We start from the raw sequence: 12539 nt of genomic DNA, 5'->3' as shown, positions 1-12539 counted from the left end.
GCCTTTTCCCAGCAGCCAGCCTGCTAACAGGGGCTCGTGTCCCCAGTGATGTCTAAGCCCACCACTCACACATGTCTGTGGGGTGACATCCTGGTGGGTGAAGGAGCAGAACTAGAGCTCTGCCTTGGTCCACCAGAATCCACACTGTGGCAGAAGCAGCCAGGTGAAAAGGCCGGCATGGCGCTGGGGCTTAGGGGCAGCGCCCTGTTACCTGATGAACACGTGTTTTCCAGCACTGAGGAGCAGCCACTTGGAGGGGTGAGAATTGTTAAAGCTCATTCGTTTCACATCCTGAAGCTCAGAGAGGGTAATGTGCGCTGAGGGCAGCTCAGCCAGCTACTGGCAGAGTTGAGAGGAGAAGGCAGGTCCCCTGAGCCCCAGTGCTGTGCCCGTGTTGCTATCGGATCTCTGAGCCCTACCACCTCCCTCCTCCCGCCTCCCGGATGTTGATCGGGCTCTTCTGATCACGAGCACCTGAGCCTAAACCCCATCAGGGAGAGGCCTAGGAGGAGGGCCTGCAGCCCATTCATTCAGTAGCTTGTTTGCAAAACTGGGAAAAGGGGTAGAACTAATTAAGTTCAATGAGGCTGTGGGGTTTTCTGTAGAATTTAATCAAGTATACATTCCATGCCTCCCTTTGCTCCCTGGAGCAGAGATGGATGACACAAGAGAAGGAGGAGTAGTGATTTATCAATTGCTGGGATTAAAGGCATGAAGAAGGGATGGCTTCTCTCCAAGGTATATAAGACAGTGGTGTTCTTGAGGTTTACCCTACTTGGTTTTTCTGAGACAGGATGCTCAGGGCGTTCCCCAGGCCATCAGCCTGTGAGCACCTCTCTCACAGGTTGGTAACAGATGGTAAGGGAGCTTGTGGGACCAACGCAGCAGCATCAGCACCACCAAGACAGCTAATGTGTCCCAACACGGCGCTCACAGAAGCACAGGGTCCCCAGTGTGGAAAGCTTAGAGTCCCCGTGCACTCCAACTGCTCAGAGATCCCCTGAAAGTCTGCTGAAGTGAACAATGACACACTGGAGACAGGAGAGAGCCTGGTTCTTGCCTGGATCTTTCAACAAACATGAATGAAAGTGGCTAGTCCAGTTTCTGTGTTATTCTGGCAGGAAGTGATTAATTACCCTTTGCTTTCATCAGAAGGCCACATGCTCTATGACTGTAGGTAAATGTCCCCGGTAGGCTGTGCTGGCCTCCTGAAGTATTGTCATTGGTGTCTATGTTTTAGCCTTTCCTGGACTGGAAGCGTCCCCACCTCCCCTGTCTGGACACATGGGTACCTACGTGGGGGGAACACTCAAGGCTTCAGGTTTCCAACCCTCTGCCGCCAGCGGTTCTTTAAGAGGCTCCATGCAGAACTGTGGGCTGCCCCTAACTGGGTCATGCCTGAGAGGAGGAAGGGGGCAGGTCCAGGAAGCAATGCCCCATGCCATTGACAGAAAAAGAATCCTATGTAAATAGCAGATCCCAGTCTTATCTGGAACTGCTGTAGCCTTCCTTCCCTGAGTCCCAGGAACTCAAGTTATTTCCTTGAATACAGATATGTTCCCTTGCTTTGGCAGAGGACTGGGTCTTTAGGCTACAGCTTACGTGTGTGTGTGGGACTGCGGTTGAGTGCCATAGCCCTTTTATGGACCATGGCGTGCAGAGTAGGCATTTAGCAAATGTTTAGCAACTTAATAGCCATTTATAGAGCACCTACTATGTAGCAGCCTCCACGACTATTGACTAAAGGAAAGCACCTGCAATTATATCTGTCTGGAAAATAGAACAACTGGCTTCAGGAAGTGGCTATTATCATTCTGGCTTACTCATAGGCGGGAGTAGAGATGATTATGGTGTGCATTAGTTTAGCCTCGTTCCGGGAGTCATTTTGTGCCAGTGACTTGTTTTATCTTCCCTCTGTTGCTTACATATTTAAATTTTCTTTTGGATTGGCTTGTTTGTTTTTATTTTATTCTGTGTTTTCCTGTAAATTGCCTTACAGTCTTCCTGGAATAATATTGGGCATAAAAATGCATACAATTACAAGGAGCAGGAAGAAGGGAAGCATCAGCAAAATGAAGCCTCCTGCAGTTAATGAGCGCAAGAGTGGGAATCCGGCCCTCTGGCCCCGCTCTTGTTGGAGTCTCACCATCCCCTAGGCTGGAGGTGACTCTCAGAGAGGAGGCTGACTGCACTTAGCAGCTTGGTGTTCTGGAGAGAGCATGGCCTCCCGGGTCAGCGTGACCCAGCCCTGAAGAGCAGCTATGTCACTTGCTAATTGCAACTGGTGGCAAGCCATCTAGATTCTGAGCCTCAGGTCTTCGATCTGTAAACATAAGAACTACTTCGCAGGCTCTTGTGAGGATTAAAACAATGTAAAATGATCAGTCCTTACTGTGTCCTCAATAAAAGGCAGCTTGTGTCAACATTGGATGGATAGGGCTGCTGGTCAGTATGGTGCCAGAGGGTGGTACCATACTGACCCGCTTTATGGAGCTCTTCTTGCTTGCTAGCTCTTGAGCTGAGTGGTCCCATGTGTTCCCGCTTTTCATCTGGTTGTGATAATTCTGTGAGGTAGGTGCTTTTGTTACCGACCTGGGTCCTTGGACTCTTGAATCAATAGAAGTTGATAAGAGGCCAGACAAGGAACTCAGGCAAGGCTTTACTGGGACTCGTGCTATAGCAGGAGGGAGCAAAAACAAGACAAAGGTCCCTTGCTCACTCCCCAAGGGTGGGGAGGGGGGCAAGCTTGTATCTTAAATGGGGTAAGGGTGGGGGCGGATGGGTGGGTCTGGCTGGAGGGCTGGCCTAGGTGGTCTGCCCACCCCTGTGGTGGTGCTGTGTGCAGGGATCGTGTGCAGTACCCTGCTTTTGCTCCCTGAAACTTAGAAGCAGCAGTTGGTTTGTGGCCCTTTTGTATCTTACTCTTCATAACGGCCCCGACTGCACATGCATGCAGTTATTTTCAGTCCGTTACAGTTTCTTTGTGTTCTGTTACTCCAGCAGACATTTGTCCAGGTACAAGTACAAGCACTCCGGTAAAGGGTCCCAGGTCCCAGCCTTTCTCACTTTTGTTATGATCTCCGACTTTAGTGATACAAAAGCTAAAGTTGAGAGGTTTCCTGACATGGCTAGTGTGATGGCAGAGTCTGGGTTTGACTGGTGTCCATCAGAGCAGAATCTGTGGCAATAAATTTAAAACTCTGCTGCTTCTCCATGGTGAGCCAGTAGCCCAACCACGAGTCCTCTTGAAGGCCCTGACGTCCTGCATACCTAGCCCTGGGCTTCCCGTAACTGCCAGGAGGCCCAGCCTACTCGGAACTGCCAGTAGACACGTACGTACCGGCCACTCAGCATGAGCCAGTGGACGTACAGACATGCAGCTTCCCTAATACGTCCAGAGCCACTTGGAGGTAGTGGGACCCTGCAGCTGCCCAGTTAATCATGGCATGTGCCACAGAAGAGACCTATGGCATACCAAGTGCGACCCCAAATGCCTGTGTAAATCATGCCTTTATCTCAATGACCAAGCTGAATTCTAAGTCTTTTGTGCTGACTTGTGCCCTAGTCACTTAGCCGACATTATCTCATTATCTCACCACAGCCACTTTAGTTCAGGTTAGTTTTCGTGATTCAGTTCATACATTCGTACATTATCGATGCAACAAATATCCATTGATGGCTCAAGTTGTGCCGGCCACTGTGCTTGCTCAGGGGCAGCCATGGAGATCCAAAGGATCTACTCAGCTCGCAGTAATCATGGGTCAATCTTGCAATGATGAGGAAGCCAAGCTTAGTAGGGGCGAGTCACTTGTCCAAGGACACCCAGCTGGGATTGGTGCAGATTCTTTGCACAGAGCCAGGCTGTACCCAGCCGGCGAGATGCCACACTACACTGGCCCCTAGGTGCTGACAGGGCAGGGCACCCCCTCTGGGCTGTCTCCCTCCCTCTCCACAGTCACAGCCCATGATTGCTAACTGAGCTCAGCTTCAGCCTGTGGTCACAGCTGGCCTGCAATTCAGGTCCAGGGCAGAGTCTGCTCAAGTGGCCAGTTGGCCATGAGCTTCTCCTGACCATCAAGAACCACTGCTCTTGAACTGTGCATACCCAGAAGGCTCAGAGAGGCCACCGAGGGTGTTGTCACCTGAATAGATGACCATGGACCAGGCCAAAAGTGTCTGGCCTCCACAAATAAAAAAGCTTCGGTGTGAGGAGCCCGGGGGCTGCCAGCTACCACGGGCTCCCTGTCCAGACCCCTGGATTATAGAAAGAGTCCATGAAATACTACAACAAAGGAGAACTGCCATCCAGACACCGACCTGGAGAATACGGGGGCAGGGGGCGTTGCTGCACCTCTGTGAGAAGGATAAACGCCAGGCTCCCCTCATACCTTCTCAGAGCCCACATTCTTGGCTCTGCCTGTTTCATTCACTTCAACTCACATCCTCCTCCTCACCCACCGTCTATAGCCTCACCTGCCACATTTTAGCTTCTCATACACTCACCCTAGACAAGACTTCCAACCATGGTTCTAGTCTCAGGAAGGCTCTTCCTCTTCCCTGTGGAATGCCATCCTTGCCAACCACAAAATGACCTTGGCAAGATATGTCACCTCTCTGTGCCTCAGTATCCTTCTCTATAAAAATGCGACCATGGACGTAGCCTTTCCAAAGGGTTGACATGAGAATTAAACACTGTCAAGCACTTAGGCAGTTTCCTGGCACACAGGTATGCTAAACCCCTGTGAGCTATTTTATGCTTACCTTTCACCTCCTTGATGAAGTCTCCCCTCACCCTCCAGTCCAGGCCACCCTCCCAATGGGTGCCTTTCTTAGCACTTCTACTTTCATTTCTTTGTATTGATCACAGCTTCTGACTCCACGTTGATTGCTCTAATTGTTTCAGTGTCCGGGTAAGTATCTCTAGACCAGCACTTCCCCAGCCTTTTTGGCATCAGGGACCAGTTTCATGGAAGACAAGTTTTCCGTGGACCAGGGTCGGCGGGGATGGTTTCAGGATGATTCAAGCGCATTACTTATTGGGCACTTTATTTCTATTATTATTACATTGTAATATATAATGAAATAATTACACGACTCACCATAATGCTGACAGGAGGCAGAGCTCAGGAGGTAATGCGAGCGATGGGGAGCGGCTGTAAATACAGAGGAAGCTTCACTCACTCACCCGCCACTAACCTCCAACTGTGGGGCCGGGTTCCTAACAGGCCACAGACCACTACTGGTCCATGGCCCAGGGGTTGGGGACCCCTGCTCTGGACCATACTTGCAGCAGTGTTGAACATCATACTTGGCACAGTGCAGATGCTCCTCAAATCAATGAACGAATGAATGATTTGATGAATCCTAGTGGGAGAGACTTAGGATATAGTTATTGACATTTGAAAGAAAGCCTTTCTGTGGGTCCACAGTCTGAGTGATTGCATCATGCATTTCTGTATTTCCTGATTTTATCCTCAGAGCTTGCCCCAGGATCCCATGTCAAGGGTCCTTATGTACTTTGCTGTTGGACTTCGTCCATGGGCAGTGGGACAGGGTGGGAGAGGACATCAAGGCTTTGAGGAGGAAAGTGACAAAATCTGAGGAGTGTTTTGAGAAGGGTGCTTTGCCTGCAGAGTGGAGAGTGGATTCGGAAGGAAAAGCTGAGGCAGAGAGCCACTATGATGGTTCAGCATTGTTTGTGGAGGGGCCGGCATGGGGGGGAAGGGGCCAGGGCCCCCATGGCTGTGTCAGTGAGGCCAGGGCTGTGGCTCATGTGGATTGTATCTTGCAGGATCCTGGAGCTTCAGGACACTGGGGACCTGGATGTGCTCAAGCAGAAGTGGTGGCCGCACACGGGCCGCTGTGACCTTACCAGCCATGCCAGCGCCCAGGCGGATGGCAAGTCCCTCAAGCTGCACAGCTTTGCTGGGGTCTTCTGCATCTTGGCCATTGGCCTCCTCCTCGCCTGCCTGGTGGCCGCCCTGGAGTTATGGTGGAACAGCAACCGGTGCCACCAGGAGACCCCCAAAGAGGTCCGTGCCCTGGGCCCTACTTCTCCTTTTTGCAGCCTAGAGGCAGGAGAGTCCCACTGGGCCACTCGGTGGGCGGTTTTCTTCCAGTTGGTATTTACCCAAGCCACTTGTCTGGAGACAGCAGTGTTTTATAGGGGGGATGGTATCATTGTTTTATTTTGCCTTGAAAGCCAGATAACAAATGTAAGGAATGTTTTCACGCTCGAGCAAGTGCCAAGGCGCCAGCAATGGCCACTAAAGTCGTGTATTTATCTATAGAGCGGGTACAGCATGAACAGCGCCTTCCCTACCCTGCCCCGCCCATGTGCCTCCACCCTGACCTGGAGAGACCAGCTGTAGGGTAAGAGAGGAAACCGCATTCCTTCCTGGTTCTCTTTGGTTCATCAAGGGTCATGGGCCCTGCTCCCCCAGCATGGGAGGGAGGACCGGCCCCCGCCCCCCATCATCCATTCTCCCTCTCTTCCTCCTCCTTGCAGGGCCCAGCCTTGCCCGCGTCCCTCCAGGCACACCCAGCACAGGGACCACTGGGGCTCTGTTCTGACTCTAGGTTCTGGGCACATGTCCTTACCGTGGGTACCAACTACAAGCTGATTCTGCCCTCCACACTTCCTGCTCTTTGGATTTTGCTCATCTTCAAGATCGATTTTTTTTTTTCTTGTCTGTAGAGTCTTCACGAAGTTCTCCTGGAGCCAGTGCCTCTAGGGAAGGGTGGCGAGGAGCGTCATTTGGTAATGATGCTCTCCTGGTCGAAACCTGCACACAGGCACTGTAGCACAAGCCCAGCCACTCCACTGCAGGGCTGTCACTACCTGATACATATACCTCAGCTAATTCTTGAGTCATAGCTCCACTTAAAGATTATGTTGATAGGGCTTCCCTGGTGGTGCAGTGGTTGGGAGTCCGCCTGCCGATGCAGGGGACGCGGGTTCGTGCCCTGGTCCGGGAAGATCCCACATGCCGCGGAGCGGCTGGGCCCGTGGGCCATGGCCGCTGGGCCTGTGCGTCCGGAGCCTGTGCTCTGCAACGGGAGAGGCCACAACGGTGAGAGGCCCGTGTACCGCAAAAAAAAAAAGATTATGTTGATACAAACAGGGGTAAATTTCAAACAAGAAGCACTAAAGTAACCAGAACCAGCATTCAAAGAGGCAGCATCACCATGGCCAACATCTCTGCAGCCTAGAAAGGCTGGCTGACCACAGCCCCATACATCAGTCTGTAACAGAGCCCCTGACATGACTGGGAGTGAGGACAGACCCTCCATTCATACCAGGCAGTGAGCTCTCTGTCATCACGCTTAGATTTTGCTGGAAAGAGCTTGCTGTTTGACTCAACATGTCTGAAATGTTCTGAGGACCTCGATCTTCCTCTCATGCTATCTGCATACCTTCATGTAAGGCCATGCAAGGCCGGAGTCTCCCACAGACTCAGGGGTCTCCTGTCACCCCTGGGCCATATGAGAGGAGGAAGGAAGAGATTTGAGGAAAACCCACTGACAGGAACAGTTAATGGTCCTGTCCCAAGCTTCTTTTTTATTTTTTTTAACATCTTTATTGGAGTATAATTGCTTTACAATGGTGTGTTAGTTTCTGCTTTATAACAAAGTGAATCAGTTGTACATATACATATGTCCCCATATCTCTTACCCCTTGCATCTCCCTCCCTCCCACCCTCCCTATCCCACCCCTCCAGGCAGTCATAAAGCACCCAGCTGATCTCCCTGTGATATGCGGCTGCTTCCCACTAGCTATCTGTTTTACATTTGGTAGTGTATATATGTCCATGCCACTCTCTCACTTTGTCACAGCTTACCCTTCCCCCTCCCCGTATCCTCAAGTCCATTCTCTAGTTGGTCTGCGTCTTTATTCACGTCTTGCTCCTAGGTTCTTCTGACAATTTTCTTTTCTTCTCTTTTTTTTAGATTCCACATATATGTGTCAATATACGATATTTGTTTTTCTCTGACTTACTTCACTCTGTATGACAGTCTCTAGGTCCATCCACCTCACTACAAATAACTCAGTTTCGTTCCTTTTTATGGTTGAGTAATATTCCATTGTATACGTATGCCACACCTTCTTTATCCATTCATCTGTCGATGGACACTTAGGTTGCTTCCATGTCCTGGCTATTGTAAATAGAGCTGCAATAGAGGGTTCCCTTTTCTCCACACCCTCTCCAGCATTTGTTGTTTGCAGATTTTCTGATGATGCCCATTCTAACTGGTGTGAGGTGATACCTCATTGTAGTTTTGATTTGCATTTCTCTAATGATTAGTGATATTGACCAGCTTTTCATGTGCCTCTTGGCCATCTGTATGTCTTCTTTGGAGAAATGTCTATTTAGGTCTTCTGCCCATTTTTGGATTGGGTTGTTTGTTTTTTTGATATTGAGCTGCATGAGTTGCTTGTATGTTTTGGAGATTAATCCTTTGTCAGTTGCTTCATTTGCAAATATTTTCTCCCATTCTGAGGGTTGTCTTTTGGTCTTGTTTATGGTTTCCTTTGCTGTGCAAAAGCTTTGAAGTTTCATTAGGTCCCATTTGTTTATTTTTGTTTTTATTTCCATTTCTCTAGGAGGTGGGTCTTGCTGTGATTTATGTCATAGAGTGTTCTGCCTGTTTTCCTCTAAGAGTTTGATGGTGTCTGGCTTTACATTTAGGTCTTTAATCCATTTTGAGTTTATTTTTGTGTATGGTGTTAGGGAGTGTTCTAATTTCATTCTTTTACATGTAGGTGTCCAGTTTTCCCAGCACCACTTATTGAAGAGGCTGTCTTTTCTACACTGTATATTCTTGCCTCCTTTATCAAAGATAAGGTGACCATATGTGCTTGGGTTTATCTCTGGGCCTTCTATCCTGTTCCTTTGAGCTATATTTCTGTTTTTGTGCCAGTACCATACTGTCTTGATTACTGTAGCTTTGTAGTATAGTCTGAAGTCAGGGAGCCTGATTCCTCCAGCTCCGTTTTTCTTTCTCATGATTGCCAAGCTTCTTTTGCTACTGGAAAACCTTCAATGAAGTTTACAGCAAATGTCCCTCTATACAAATGTCCCTTTGATTAGGGGAGGAGGACAGCTTTTCCAGCTGGGTGAGCATTGCAATGTCATGGAGGCATCATTCTGGGCTGCTGTGAGCAGTGTGGAGACCAGACGACACAGGCTCAGACCCAGAATGTCCCTTGTGAGTCCATCCTTGTTGCTTCTAGTCACTGTCACTTCACATCCCCTGGTTCAGTATCTAGTGCCAGATCCAGCCTGGACAGCAGAATGAATTGTCAAAGGGGCTGTGTGTGTGAGAGAGAGAGGTGGGGGGGGATCACTGGAGAGGCATAGAAGACAGAGGCAAAAAGAGAGAAAGACCAGGAGACCAAGGGATGACCTCCCTGAGAGGAACAGCTCCGTTCTTGCCTGGAAAGCCTCCTAGCTTCCTTTCTGGCTTCTACATAAGCCCAGGATCTCAGGCACAAGAGAATGAAATACAGTATTCCTGCTTAGAAAATGTGGAACTTTCTGCCTGGGGATGCCAGCATGCTTCTGGATAGGAATGAGAGTTGATGTAGAGGCGGGTTGAATAAAACACAGTGGCTGCCTTTCCTCTAGCCATTTTGGGTGTTACATGGTAAAAGGAAGAACTGTTCCATCTTTTTCCTGTTTTTATAGGTTTCTGCTTTTCAAATGAAATTTCTCCCTTCCTTTCCTCATTTCTTTAGTAAGTATCCCTGTAAGGACATAGTTCCTGGCTTTAGGGGGCTTAGCTCTACATGGGCAGACATGGCAGAGAGGGCAGACATGGCAGAGAGGTCAGCCAAGCGGTCTCCGTCATCCGTTGATCAGGGCCACCCTGGAATGAGCCACAGTTTCCATCAAGGGCTCAAGGGCACCCAGCCCAGCCAGGGCATGGTTGGGTCACAGAGGGTAGGGATACTGGTTAGTGAAGAGTTCCTGGGGCTTGGGCTTGTTGGAATTGAGTGTTGAAGGATTGGTACTAATCCTCGAGCTGGAGGAGATTGGAGCTTGCTTTGGGGGAGGGTGACCAGCACAGGACAGACAAAGTCGTCACGCCTCCTGGAGCTCTGGGGCATCAGCAAGGAGATGGGAGTAGAGGAGGCTGGAGTGCAAAGCAGGGACTTGCTCTGAAGGACTTAGATGCCAGACCAAGGGGTTTATACCTCATCACATAGGGAATAGGAGCCAGGAAAGGGGTTGAAACAACAGATTTTAGAAGCATATATTGAAAACTTTGACAAATAATGATGGTATTTAATCCAGAACCGCTTTGTATTACTGGTTGCCTGTATTTTATGGAGCAGCATTTGCAATTAGGTGAGAGTGTCTGCTTGAGCTGAGAATGCTTCATTTTGGGGCATTGGCCGTATTTCTTAAGAGCCAGAAACCTGTCTTTGGGTGGAGTCCTAAGTCGTATTTAACAGCTTATGCTGCGACATCGTCAGAGTTTAGACACCTACTTCGGGAAGAGTAGTAAAGTGCATTCAACCTCTTAATATTCACATGGATTTGAGGTCATATTTTTTCTAAGGAATCAGACGATTATGTAGTTAACCAATGCAGGTGAGTGCATCCTGCTCCGCAGTTGCAGTAAAGAGCCACCCTCTAGATTTATGGGGAAAGTGGAGCCGTTGCTCTGAGAATAAAATATTCATGAAATAAAGATGAGAACTGCACAAATGGGAGATGACATGAGAAGTGAGGGATGAATCATTTGTCACTAGGCTGGGAGCTTGGAATTCTTGTTGCTTCCTGCCTTGCCTTCCCCCAGTCTCTGCTTCCTCTGTCAGGGGCTGACAGAGGCCAGGGTGGCCAGGCAGCAGGGGTGAAGCAGCAGCCAAGCCCCTCTTTTCTGTCCAGTGGTCCAGCTTCCGTCTGCAAACGCCCACAACACACTCCTGTGCTCCATGGGAGATTTGTTGCTAAGGACACTCCCCTCAAATGTACACCTTTCCCTGCCTCCATCCTCCAGTGCTTCTTCGACTCCATGTAGAGGCTTTCTCTCCTGCACCTTTGCCCTCTTCATTTATGCTAACCCCACAGTGTCACTCTGAGGTTCAACAAGGGACAGTGTGTAAATTGCCTTAAGTAGCAGCTGACCCATGGGAACGGTTTTGTTGAATGGTGGCCAAGGGGCTGCTCCCTCCCAAGGACCTTGTGATGGGCAGAAAGGGCTGCAGGAAGAGGAGTCACATCTTAGGACACCTTCTCTGTGCCAGGAAAACTACATGTTATCTTCTTTTCTTTTCTTAAAACGTAAAATATTTATTATTTCAGAGTTTGGCTCAGAAATGGAAGCATAGCTTAGCTGGGTCTTCTGTCTCAAGGTCTCTCACAAACATGTAATCAAGTTATTGACCAGGGTTGGGGTCTCATCTGAAGGCTATACTGGGGACAGATCCACTTCCAAGCTCACTCACATGGTTGTTTTTGTGGTCAGGATTCGTTTCCTTATGGGCCATTGGGCTGAAGGCCTCATGTCCTCACTGGCTGTTTGCCAGAGGCCATCATTGACATCTTTGCACATGGGCCTCTCCATAGGCCAGCTCACAACATGGCAGCTGGTCTGGTCATTGTCATTGTCATAGTCATCACCACCACCACTGTTGTTGCTTCTCAGATGGGGAGAGATTAAGAAGCCTTCCCAAGGGGGCTTCCCTGGTGGCGCAGTGGTTGAGAGTCCACCTGCCGATGCAGGGGATATGGGTTTGTGCCCCGGTCCGGGAAGATCCCACATGCCGCGGAGCGGCTAGGCCCATGAGCCATGGCCGCTGAGCCTGCGCGTCTGGAGCCTGTGCCCCGCAACGGGAGAGGCCACAACAGTGAGAGGCCCGCGTATGGCAAAAAAAAAAAGAAGAAGCCTTCCCAAACCAGGCCTGGACTCTGCCTCTGCAGCACTGTTAGAAATATGGATTCCCAAGCCCCACCCCATGGATTCAGAGCTGAACCTGGGCCTTTTTTTGTTTTTTCCAAGGCCACCACATGATTCTCAGGTTCCCATGTTATCTTCTTAACTCTCCTGATTCTCTTCAACAACATTTGAGGAAGGTATCCCTATCCCTGGAGAAATGGGACTCAGAAATAGCAGTGGCAGAACTGGGAGAGGAATGATGTGTCTGCCACTGGGCCTTACATCAGGAGTGTGCAGGAGCAGGGGTTCCTACTTAGCCTTTCCAGATGGTTTGCGGATAAAGAGTGTAGACCAGTGATCCTGACCCTGAGCCAGGATCCTGGCTCCTAGGTAGGCATTTACATCCTCTGAACCGCAGAGGGGTTAGGATTAGGGTTAGTCCTAACCAGAGGGGTTCAGAGCTTCTGCTGAAAATGGATCCTGGCCCAGTGGCTATACTGCTGATATCAGATCCCTGGGAAAGAGGGTAAAGACAGTGAATGTGTGTTTCAGCCCTTCACTCACGGCCTTTCAGTAAGAAGGCACTGAACACTTACCGTACACCAGTGTGTAGCTCAAAACCAGCTCAGACGTCACCCTGCTCTGTAAAACCT

At 49.6% G+C, this 12539-nt stretch overlaps 1 protein-coding gene across 1 annotated transcript in view; it reads left to right on the top strand.

Annotated features, from left to right (window-relative positions):
• The window catches only part of GRID1 (glutamate ionotropic receptor delta type subunit 1), a 662424-nt gene that overhangs the window by 637360 nt on the left and 12525 nt on the right, over nt 1–12539 (top strand). The window contains exon 15 of the mRNA XM_024731429.1: nt 5792–6032. Within this exon, the coding sequence (XP_024587197.1) occupies nt 5792–6032 (241 nt within the window). The remainder of the gene's footprint in view (nt 1–5791; nt 6033–12539) is intronic.

Source organism: Neophocaena asiaeorientalis, unplaced genomic scaffold (genome assembly GCF_003031525.2).
Source record: "Neophocaena asiaeorientalis asiaeorientalis breed wild unplaced genomic scaffold, Neophocaena_asiaeorientalis_V1.1 scaffold714, whole genome shotgun sequence".
NCBI classification, from domain to species: Eukaryota; Metazoa; Chordata; class Mammalia; order Artiodactyla; family Phocoenidae; genus Neophocaena; species Neophocaena asiaeorientalis.
The sequence above is the reverse complement of the archived record's forward strand: the minus strand, read 5'-3'. Positions and strand labels throughout refer to the sequence as shown.